General features: G+C 43.5%; 1 protein-coding gene across 1 annotated transcript in view; it reads right to left on the minus strand.

The window, feature by feature from the left end:
- Nucleotides 1-1,682: 1,682 nt before the first annotated feature.
- Nucleotides 1,683-12,516, minus strand: part of LOC141194330 (uncharacterized) — a gene marked incomplete at its 5' end in the record, with an annotated part of 40,623 nt that continues 29,789 nt past the window's right edge. The window contains one exon of the mRNA XM_073662232.1: nt 1,683-5,367. Coding sequence (XP_073518333.1) covers nt 4,419-5,367 — 949 coding nt within the window. The remainder of the gene's footprint in view (nt 5,368-12,516) is intronic.

Consider the following 12,516-nt stretch of genomic DNA (forward strand, 5'->3'; position numbering starts at 1 on the left):
GACTAGATACAGGACAGGACCTGGCAACTCAGTTGCAAAAGACAAACTGAGTGAAAGTGTTGCTCAGGCACCTCCTACTGGGTGGAGGGGGTTTAAGTATCCAGTGACTCACAGCAATAGGCTGGGGACGCATTAGGACTGTGCACACAGTAGCTATAAGAAACAAACAGAAAGCCACGCCGACGCTCTAAGCAATCAGACAAGAGACATGGACACAGCAGGTACTGGAGCAAAGAGTGCAGAATGGACTGACAGATAAGATTGCGGTCTTGCATGGTGGGAGGTGGTGCACCATGCAAGCACGCCGCCAGGGATGTTACACTTAGGAAGCCTTTGCATGTGTTTTTTGTAAATTATTCTAATTTAGTGAGATAATGACTTTTGTGTTTTCGTTGGCAGTAAGCCATAATCATCAACATTAACAGAAATAAACACTTGAAATAGATCACTCTGCTTGTAATGACTCTATATCATATGAGTTTCACTCTTTATATTGAAGAACTGAAATAAATTAACTTTTTGATGATATTCTAATTTAGTGAGAAGCACTTGAACTGTCTGTAAATCTTGCAAGATAGGGTCATCAAGCAATACAGTTTGATAATATGCTGATTACGTATTACACCAGCCCAGGGAGTTGCTGATTTGCTGAGAAATGGAGGACAAACTATGGAAGTTGATTAAATGCTCAAACAATGAGTCATGAGCTCCTTCCACCTTGATCTCTGACCTTTGAATGGTGGCTGAAAGGACAACTGTGATCTATAAAAAGGGGTCTCTGCCTCTATTCAGTGTCACTCTACAGCTGGCCAGCTTAGGGGACTTTGGCCCCAGCTGGAGGAATACAGATCTGCTCCATTGACCATTGCTGAACCCTCAGAGACATCTTGAAGAATCCAGGTCACCTGGCCCCTGACTTCACTGCTCTCGGATAGTTTTCTAAGCTTTTCGTTACCTTCTCTCGTTGGGGGCCTTACAAAAGTGGTGTGCCAGTGGTGGGTGTAGTCGACCCTGGAAGCCCCGAAATCACAGCTTCTCTATTCCCGGCAGGCCAGCGAAATGGTGAGGACTTTGTCATTTGCACCATATAGGGTACTTGCTGGGACTATTCTATCTGTTTATTGTCCGCTTTGTGGTTCAATAAAGTATTACCACACTGTTTTACCCTCACCCTGTGTTGTCTGAGTAGTGTTACACCCACGGAAGACCTAGGGTCTTCACAATAGTGTCTGCCATTACTACATCTCGTGGTAGGCGTTCCACAGTCTGACTGCTCTAACTGTAAAGAACTCTTGCCTGTTTGCTTGATTGGCCATTCTTCCACCTGTAATAAGTGCCCTCTATTCCTCAGTATGGTCTTTGGATGGAATAAGTCAGCTGGAGATAGTCGACATCATGCTCTCCAGAGACCCCCCCTAGCCTTCCCTAGGAAGAAGAGCAAATCATCGGCATACAAGCCACCTTCTCTATCTTGGTCCCATAATTAAAGATTAATTTCTTACATCACCTTCGTCCACCAAACTGCGGAACAGTGAGCGACAAGCAAGCTGAGAGACTTCACCAAGATATTGCAGCTATGGAAAAAAGACATCAAAGAAAATGGAATCCATCAATGCTTGCAGATTATTGAAGGACAATTGTAAGAGAAGAGCTGATGGAATACAAGAGACAAGCAAAAAAGAGTTGTCACTGAATGAGTACCGAATTTTGTAATGCAATTTCTTTAACTGTTGATGATTCACAATAGTGTTTAGACAGATTTTAGGTTTTTGAATTCTTGCCAAGTTTCCTCTAAGTAAATATCAGAAAATTGGAATAACAAAATATTCTGAATCTTTATATTTTCAAAAATAATAATGTTTCAAAGTGTTGAAACTTTTATGCATTAATTATATGTAGCAGTAAAAGGAAAACTCTTTGATATCATAGAAATAAGAGACAACTAAAAATTTTCATTGTCATATTTGAATGCAGAAGGTCAAAATCATAAGAAATGGCTCATTTCATAACTAAACCTGAGAAAGTTTGAAAATATGTAAAACAGTGTTACATGATCTGAAACATCTATGAGCTAATTGGGTGGAAGGTTCTTAAGCTGCTCACTCAGGACGTACAGCCTCTGAGCAGGTCCCGGTACCGTCCCCTTATGCTCTAAAACCAATCAATTAGATAAGTATGGGCTGGAGGAGAGAGAGCAGCTATCTCAGTGATCAGGAAGGAAACTGTCTCATTGTTCTCCTCTGTCACAGGAAGCAGCCTCCAGTCTATAAGACACACTCACTTATTAGCAATATTTTTTTATTGTTAAAAAGTGTCTTATAGGTCAAAAAATATGGTAAGTTCTAAAGTAATTTCCCTTTCTCATTTAATTATACAACTGTGTGTTATATGTTTTTGTATAATTTGTCAATAACATATATAGTTTCTCCCCATAGGAGTCTTTTTGATGGTCAACAAAATACAACTTTCCAGTAATTCATTTTTTTTATGTATAAAAAAGTTGTCCACTACTTGGACAAGCCTTTTTCATTCCTCATGTTTGGTCCTGTTAAAATAAAACAAAAAATACAAACTTTCCATGCCGGCGCCATTCCAGCGGTGTCAGCACTTGCACTTCCGGGACTCATGTGAGATTGGTATGTCACGTGAGCCCTGTGCCCAATCAGTACTGATGTCAATGTCCCCACTGTAGTGCGGCGGTGTTCACACTATGCGGTAATGAGGCAGTGACCCAAGGAAAGTTCAACTTAAATGTCTTTATTTGCCAAAACTCCCAACTCAAATGCAAAAGCTGTCCTCCAGATCGCAGCTGTGATATCCAAACAGTCCGTGTAAATTTGATGCCGTGGGGGACGGCCGCGCCATTCCAGTCTGGGGTGCACCTTCTGGGCTTCCTTCACAAGCCTGTGTTATGCCTTCACTCAGGCTTGCAGTGCACAGAGCTTCCTGCTCTGCAACTTGCAAATAAAACATTGACACAACCAAACCTTTGCTAAAGGTTTAAATGGAATAGGAGTGACCCGTCCCACTGCCACCTGTAGATCACTTCAAAAATAAAATCCCATGCCGGGTTTTATTAAATCCGACTTGGTCAAATAGTTTGACCAAGTCCAAACTTTACTTTTATTTTGCACTGCAACCACAGGTGTTTTTGTGACTGCAGTGAACTTCAGCGGGTTCAATATGCCTCTATGTGCATCCTAGCGAATATATACCGTCCCTCGAATATGATCCCACTCACTGCCTCACACCACTTTCAGACATCATGAGGAAGTCAGAGAGCAACCGCAGCCCTGGCTTCCTGTTGATATTCAATACATTCAAAGTCAGGGACAGTGAAGCCGGCACTGATTGGGTGCAGGGCTTGTGAGATGTAACAACCTCACATGAACACCGAAAAGGCGAGCCCAGAAACGCCTGGAATGGCGCCAGCACAGGAGCTGAGAATGAGTGTTTTTACTTTAACGAGGCCAAACATGAGGAATGACAAGGGGTTGTCCTAGTATTGCACAACCCCTTAAAGATTATACAATTTTCGGTTAAGACATTTCCAACATTCTGAACATGAAAAAGGCTTCTTTCCTGTGTGACTTCTCAGATACTTATTAATCAGAACCTGTCACAACCAAAAACATTATTAATCTGCAGATATGGGCTTAATCTGCAGGTTAGTAACGTTACTATCGTGCCCGGCACCTGCACATAGCCAAACGCTGCTGGGAGAAAATTAACTTTATTCTCCTCAGCAGCATTCGGTTTCAGTCACAGGGGCGGTGCTGTCGCTGGTTCAGTCACCGCTCTGAGTATAAGGAGCGGTGACTGTAACAGCACCGCAGCACTGACTGACAGCCAGCCCCCATGCAGAGTCAGTGGTAGTCAGAGTTGGGGGTTTGTTTACAACAGCCGTTCTGTATTCTCCGAGCGGTAACAAAATCCGCACAGGCACTGCCCTCGTGACTGAAATTGAATGCTGCCGAGGAGAATAAAGTTAATTTTCTCCCAGCAGTGTTTGGCTATGTGCAGGTGCCGGGCAAGTTAGTAACGCTATTAACCTGCAGATTAAGCCCATTTTTGCAGGTTAATAGCGTTTTTTCTGGTGGCAGGTTCCCTTTAAAAGATGATTTCAGTGTAAAACATATCCCACATTAAGAACATGAAAAAGGCTTCTCCCCTGTGTGACTGCTCTGGTGACTAAGAAGATGTGATTTCTTCACAAAACATTCCCCACATTCTGAACATGAAAAAGGCTTCTAGCCTGTGTGGGTTCTCTGGTGTTTATCAAGATGCGCTTTCCGGTTAAAACATTTCCCACATTCTGAACATGAAAAAGGATTCACCCATGTGTGGGGTCTCTGGTGGCTATCAAGAAGCACTTTCCGTTTAAAACATTTCCTACATTCTTAAAATGAAATAGGCTTCTACCCTGTGTGGGTTCTTTGGTGTCTATCAAGATGTGCTTTCCGGTTAAAACATTTCCCACATTCTGAACACGAAAAAGGCTTCTCCCCTGTGTGGGTTCTCTGGTGGCTATCAAGATGCGCTTTCCGATTAAAACATTTCCCACATTCTGAACATGAAAAAGGCTTCTCCCCTGTGTGGGTTTTATGGTGGCCATCAAGATACGCTTTCCGATTAAAACATTTTCCACATTCTGAACATGAAAATGGCTTCTCCCCTTTGTGGGTTTTCTGGTGGCTATCAAGAAGCGATTTCCAGCTAAAACATTTCCCACATTCTGAACATGAAAAAGGCTTCTCCCCTTTGTGGGTTTTCTGGTGGCTATCAAGAAGCACTTTCCGTTTAAAACATTTCCTACATTCTAAACATGAAAAAGGCTTCTCCCCTGTGTGGGTTCTTTGATGTATAATAACATCTGATTTCCAGTTAAAACATTTCCCACATTCTGAACATGAAAAAGGTTTCTCCCCTCTGTGGATCCTCTGGTGGCTATTAAGATTAGCTTTCCGGTTAAAACATTTTCCACATTCTGAACATGAAAAAGGCTTCTCTCCTGTGTGAGTTAGTTGGTGTATAACAAGATTACATTTCTGTCTAAAATATTTCCCACATTCTAAACAGGAAAAGGGCTTCTCCCCTGTGTGACAGTGCTGGTGACTAAGAAGAGATGATTTCTTCACAAAACATTTTCCACATTCTGAACATGAAAATGGTTTCTCCCCAGTGTGAGTTCTCTGGTGACTAACAAGAGTTGATTTATCTACAAAACATTTCCCACATTCTGAACATGAAAAAGGCTTTTCCCCTGTGTGATATCTTTGATGTCTGATAAGACTTGATTTCTTTGTAAAACATTTCTCACATTCGGAACATGAAAATGGCTTCTCCCCTGTGTGACGTCTCTGGTGACTAACAAGCTGTGATTTGTAGTTAAAACATTTCCCACACTTGGAACAAGAAAATCTGCTCTCTGCTGTGTGATTTTTTTGATGTTTCAGAAAACACTTTTTGAGAGGAAACCTATTTCCAGATTCTGAACATGAAAATGACTTATTTGCTTTAGGAGCAGTTAGTTTTTTAATGCGACTTGGATTTTCCATAGTAGTCGGTAATGGATCAGAAGACAGGACGTGTTTCAAAGGATCAGATGACAGATCTTTGCTGTGAAGGGATGATGGTATATCTGGAGTAATGGCATTCACTTCAATTGTATCCTGTGGGATCTCAAGATCATCTGATTTAAAAATTGAAGATGTCAGTTGTCCCTCTGATTTCCTGGTACAGTCATCTGGCAACAAAAAGAAACCATTAATATTTTTGAATAATATATGCTTGATTTTTATATTTTTGAACATTTGTACTTAAATTGTCTATAAAAAGTTATGTTAAAAAATTGAATTATTCACAAATTAATGACAGTTCACAGTCTAATGCAAATCCTCATAGGATGAACCAGTGGAGCGTGGCGTTCAACTATTTGTTCATTCTGCCTCACAAATATGGAATAAAAAGCCACCAAACAATGTTCTGCAGTCAAAAATAATACCAATAAAAACTTCTACTCATCAAGCAAAAAACATGCCCACACTCAGGTCCATCATCTGTCAATGGATAAACAGGTTTCCATATTATTAGTGACTCAAATGCTTTTGAAAAGCAACATGGCTTCCATAAACTAATCCAGCAATATTCGCTCTCTTAAAGTCAAATCTCCCCCTCGCTCCTGAGCCTCGCAGTGCGCCCAAACCACATTTAGCATCCATGTATTTGACATTACTATAGTGAGAAGAACCCACTTAATTTACGGTGTATGTCTCCTGGAGCACAATCTGGGAACCAGTAAAATGGCAAATGTGCAATTTTTACTCTCCAACATCCACTGCGTGCTAATTTCTGGAAAGTGCCTGTGGAGTCAAAATAGTCACTACTCCTATAGATTAATTCACCGAGGGTTATAATTTCCAAAATGGAGTCACTTTATGAGGATTTCTACTGCTCTGGTTTTCTGCCATTTTGTCAAATTAGGGCTTCTGTAAATGGTGTGTCCCATCTCCTCTGGGATCTGCTCCTGCGAAGTCTGCTTCTGTCATTAGGCACGGTGTCAAAGATACATAGCCAGAGGGGTCACGCAGATCCACCCACTGTTAGCGAAGGGAAGCACTTTGATTTGGAATTGGACAGAACCTCCACAGCGAACTACTGTATGTCTTCCTAGGTGCTGACAATGATCCAGACCCAGGATTTGCTTTTTATTAGCTCCTAAGTTACGCCCACACACTTCCCCTTTATGAACTCATGTGTGGCTGTTTGTGAGATGTTCTCAGCCTTTAAGGATTTTAGGAGAGCAACAACTTAAGATATCTTCACCTCTGAAGATCACAGGCACTAGATATTGATGTCATATTTTTTTATCATGATTTTACCTGTACATAAAGATCAAATATGACCTTGTTCGCACCATCTATCAGACCGTTATTCAATTGGAGTGATTCTAGTGCACCCCCCCGCTGATGTGAGTTAATGCGTCACATCCGCCCTTCGTTATAATGCTGAAAATCTATATCTCATACATATCGGATCGATACCAACCCCAATATTCCGGTCTGAACCCCGGAGCCGGGTTGACTACAATCTGTGCTGCATGAATAAAAGTTCTGTGCCTGGGAAAGCACACTTCTCCTGCAGTAAACCCCTCTCCTTTTGGCATGTTTTCTCCTAAAATAACTTTCTTGTTTAATTACCTGTACACTACAGGGTTCCTATGCTTCAAAAGAAGTTAAACCATTATCTCTCACTTCCCCATATGTTCTATTGCAAGGTCTTCCGAAAGGAGTTTAATTGTCAGCTCTTCCTAGATCTTAAACCGTACCTGTCAGCGGGATTGTGCTCAGTAAACTACATACACTGTCTGGTGGGCACCATTACACTGATTAATATGATACCTTGGTTGATGAAATCCGTCCTGTGGTTGCTGTGTTATCTTTACTTTCAGTTTGGAGATAATGATATACATTTGCTCCGGGGCGGCCTGTGGGGGGTGCGCTATCTGGTGCTCTGCTTACATATTCATCTGTATGCTCTTATGACAGCTCACTGATCGCTCACTGACCTGCCTCCTATTTTACCTAACCCTGCACTACTAAATGCATTATGTAAAATAAGAGGCAAGTCAGTGAAGGCTTAGAGATTGTCACAGTTCCACCCCTCAGTGTGACTGGGATGCAGTTGCTGCCAACTCAACCGTTAAATCTGGTAAAGGGGCGTGCTGAAGCTGTCAGTACTTTGATTGACAGCTCAGCCGTCCAATCTGAGACTGGGAGGCGCTGGCTATCTCGAAGTGTTCATTATCCCAGGTGATTGCCAGTATACTTAACTGGGCTGTTTCTCCTAGACCTCTGCCAGACGTACATTCAGCTTGGGTGAGGTTTGTCTCTGCCCCTTGTGTTCTGTGAATTTATCTTCTGTTGCCTGACCTTGGACCTAGTTGTGCTCTGATCCGCTATACTCCTGGCATTCTGACCAGCGGAACGTTACCTGACCACGCCATTGTCTCTTCCTTCTGTTTAGGATGCATCCTCCTGGCTTCTGACTTCAGACTCCCTCACTATCCTGCTTCACGACTTGGCCATGAAAGGTGACACAGCGTCACATTATGTCTGGCCAAGGTCTAAGAATGTGAAAGCTGACACATTATCTTGTAGTCTCGATTCAGTTTCTCCTCCAGAACCTGCATCCTCCATTATTCCTCACGGTATTGTGGATTCTATGGTAACCTTGAAATTGGAGGAGTAGATCCATAAAGTCCAGTCGTTGGCTCCTTCCGCTACTCCAGGATCTAAATTATTTGTGCCTGTGTACCTAAGATTGTGTGTGTTACAAGAATTTCAGGATTCCATCTTGAGTGGTCATCCTGGGGTTATTGCTGCACAGAAAGCAATTGCTAGATTTTTTGGTGGCCGTGCATGCATAATAATATCAAAGATTTTTGTATCTGTTTGTGAAATTTGCGCCCATGATAAAGTCAGTCATAGCCGGCCGGCTGGGGAATTGAATCCATTGACAATTCCAGAAAGCCAGTGGACTCATCTGTCTATGGATTTCATCACGGATTTTCCTCTGTCTCGTGGGAAAACTGCTATCAGAGCGGTAGTTGACCAATTCAGCAAGCAAGCTAATTTTGTTCCTTTGTCAGGATTACCTAATGCAGAGACACTCTCCAGGTTGTTTTTCTCATATTGTAAGGTTACATGGGATCACTCTTAACATTGTGTCTGATAGGGGAGTACAATTTGTCTCTAAATTCTGGAGAGCTTTTTGTAGTAAACTCAGGATTGACTTATCATTTTCATCTGTTTACCACCCTCAAACCAATGGTCAGACTGACAGGACAAATCAATCTTTGGAATAAGTTTTAAGATGCTTTGTGGCGGCTCAGCAGGAGGTCTTCGTTTTTACACTTGCCGAGTTTCCATTTAACAGCTGAGTGAATCAGTTTACTGGAACCTCACCATTGTTCTGTAATTACGGTTTTCATCCCTATTTTGGTGAATTTCCTAGGATTATTTCTGAATGGCTTGGGGTGGAGGTCACAATACTAAGATTTGGGAATGTCTGAAAGGATGTTCAAAAGAATATTGGGACTGCTCAGATTCGCCAAAAAACAGAAGGCCAATAGAAGACGTTCAGTGAGTCCTGTTTTTAAGATCGGGGATAAGGTTTGGTTGTCATAGGAACATTAAACTTAAAGTGCTGTCGACAAAGTTGGGTCCAAATTTTATTGGTCAATATGAGATCCTAGAGGTGGTCAATCCAGTGGCATTCAGATTAAAGCTTCCTCCATCTCTTCGCATCACTAAAGTCTTTCATAAATCCCTATTAAAGGAGTTTGTCCCTTCGGCATTGTCTCCCTCTTCCCCGCCTCCTCTGGTTTCAGTCGACGGTGGCTTGGAGTATGAGTTTCAGTGGGTTATGGATTCTCATAGGGTCCGAAATTCCCTCCAATACCTCATCCATTGGAAGGAATATGGACCAGAGGAGAGAACGTGGGTCATAGCTTGAGATGTGAAGGCAGATTGGTTAGTCAGGACCTTCCATCTAAAATTTCTTGGGAAGCTTGGGGGTCCGGTGGCCTCCATTAGAAGAGCGGGTACTGTCACGGTTCTACCACTCAGTGTGTCTGGGATGCAGTTACTGACAACTCGGTCATCCAGTCTGGTGCAGGGTTGTGCTGAGCTGTCAGTGTGTTGATTGACAGCTCAGCCGTACAATCTGAGACTAAAAGGAACTGGCTATCTCGAAGTGTTCATTATCCTAGGTGATTGCCAGGCTACTTAACTGGGCTGTTTCTGCCAGATGTACATTCAGCTTGTGTGAGGTTTGTCTCTGTGCCTTATGTTCTGTGAATTGATCTTCTGTTGCCTGACCTTGTTCTGACCATCCGTATGTTTAACCCCTTATGCTCTGATTCGCTATCCTCCTGGTATTCTGACGAACGGAATGTTACCTGTCTACTTCTTTCTTTCTTTTGTTTATGATGTACCCTCCTGGCTTTTGACTTCGGACTTGTTAGGCTCACGCCCGGACTGACTGGCGTGAGCGTGATTAGTGATCCCACTGGATCATGAACCGAGGAGTGCCTGGAGGGGCGTGACTAAGTATCAACCCGGTTCGACCAAGGTCGCACGGCGGCTCAATCGACTCTGTAAACCAGGGAGGAACCGAGCAGAGGGACCAGTTGCTACTCCAGGTCAGACCCCGGTCACAGCTGTTGACCCACACCGGGGAATGCAGGAACAGGCAGGTTAGGCTGGCATACAGACAGGTGGGTACTGGCAGGCACAGCTGATATGCAGACAGGTGGGTACTGGCAGGCACAGCTGATATGCAGACAGGTGGGTACTGGCAGGTAGGAATGCAGGCAAAATAGGAACCAGTACAGACTATGATACAGGAACAGAGCCGCAGATGCGATAGACAAGCAGAGCAGAGCAAAACCCGCAGGTGCGGTAGACAAGCAGAGCAGAGCAAAATCCGCAGATGCGGTAGACAAGCAGAGCAGAGCAAAACCCGCAGGTGCGGTAGACAAGCAGAGCAAAGCAAAACCGCAGGTGCGGTGGACAAGCAGAGCAGAGCAAAGCCGCAGGTGCAGTGGACAAGCAGAGCAGAGCAAAACCGCAGGTGCGGTGGACAAGCAGAGCAGAGCAAAACTACAGGTGCGATGGACAAGCAGAGCAGAGCAAAACCCAAAGATGCGGTAGACAAGCAGAGCAGAACAAAACACGCAGATGCGGTAGACAGGACAGGGCTCTGTTCACATGGAACAGACTGGAAAACACAAGAAGATAGCTGGAACACAGGAGTAGATAAGGAGACAGGGAAACAGAACGAGCAGAACCAGATACACACAAGGTACTTACAATGAAGTAGCGAGTGGACACAAAACTCACAAACAGAAGTACAGAGACAACGAGTTGGAGTTAGGTGCAGGTTCAGACACTGCAGGAAAAGGGAAGGTACAGACATAGAGACAAATAGGTAAAGGGCTAGGACACTGTTCAGACAGGATCTGAACCAGGAACAAGATACAGGAACGAGCCTGGGAACTCAGCCCCCAGGATGGCGGAAACTGACTAGAAGTCACAGGTAACAGGCCTGGGTATACAGCCCCCAGGGTGGCAGAAACAGGCAAGATACAGGACAAGACCTGGCAACTCAGTTGCACAGAACACACTGAATGAAAGAGTTGCTCAGGCACCTCCTACTGGGTGGAGGGGGTGTAAGTATCCAGTGACTCACAGCAATAGGTTGGGGACGCATTAGGAGTGCACACACTGCAACTATAAGAATCAGAAAGCAACAGCGCCGCCGCCCTAAGCAATCAGACAAGAGACATGCAAACAGAAGGCACTGGAGCAAAGTGTGCAGCCTGGACTGATAGGTAAGATTGCGGTCTTGCATGGTGGGAGGTGGTAAACCATGTAAGCATGCCGCCAGGGATGTTACAGGACTCCTTGACTATCCTGTCTCACGGCTTGGCCATGAAAAGTGACTCAGCATCACAGAGATATATCATGGCACAGGGGTAATGCTTTTTTATGTAGTTTATCATAATCCTCCTTGAAGTTAGTCAGTTTTAAAAGAAATTGAAAAGTCAGGATAAAGGGAAACTCTGTTGTTATTGTACAGAAATTCACACTTGGTCCTCACTGCACATTTAATGTTGTCGATCATAAAAATGAAACTTTTCCAGAAACACTGGACCTGGTCTTGTAGGGACCATATGAGCACATTCAGCAGCACAGAAGGGAGGGAAGGTAGATTCATCCAATAAGATATCAGGGTTCTAGGAAGCCAACAGCATCATTACCCTCCGCTTTCTCTTACAGGCCCGTCATAATATTATTATTCATGTGATTTTCTAACTTGTCAGCAAATTCTATGTACGCTGTCATTTGGCTTTGTAGTTTAAAGATCTGGGCAGGTAAGAGTCAGCATCTCCTAATCTCAAAGGGTAGGTGGATCCTTCCGGTTGGAAGTTCTATAGATTAGGGCTTTCAATGCCCAAAGTCATTTAAACAGTTTTGGATGGAGGAGAATGTTGTGGTCTAGAAGTAAAATGGTGATCACATGATTGTGGTACGGCCGGACTACACCACCGATAAAGCAGCCACAGCCGGTGACTGAGATGAATTGGTAACTTCTCTACATTTAGTGGTTACTACTCACCTGGGTAGTCATATGTAGGAATCTCCTCTTTACACCGCTCATCACCGCTCACATATGTCTCTGTAGTATTAACATGGGTCAGATATTCACCCTGAAACAAATATTGTAAAAGTCACAGACTGATGGAGAAGTCACATCTATGATCAGCTCTAATCCTGTCATCTCCACTGTTCTCATTACACAAGTATAAAACATATAATACTGGTGGATAAAACAAGATGGAACACAAGACCTTCACAGCCGTCTACACATCATAGGGGAGATCTCATGACACCTTCTCTCCATCTACCTGATGATCCTGAGGAACATTGGGGTCTTCTTGTTTACAGTCAT

Source organism: Phyllobates terribilis, unplaced genomic scaffold (assembly GCF_046119375.1).
Source record: "Phyllobates terribilis strain yellow unplaced genomic scaffold, ASM4611937v1 Scaffold_69__1_contigs__length_7402412, whole genome shotgun sequence".
NCBI lineage: Eukaryota > Metazoa > Chordata > Amphibia > Anura > Dendrobatidae > Phyllobates > Phyllobates terribilis.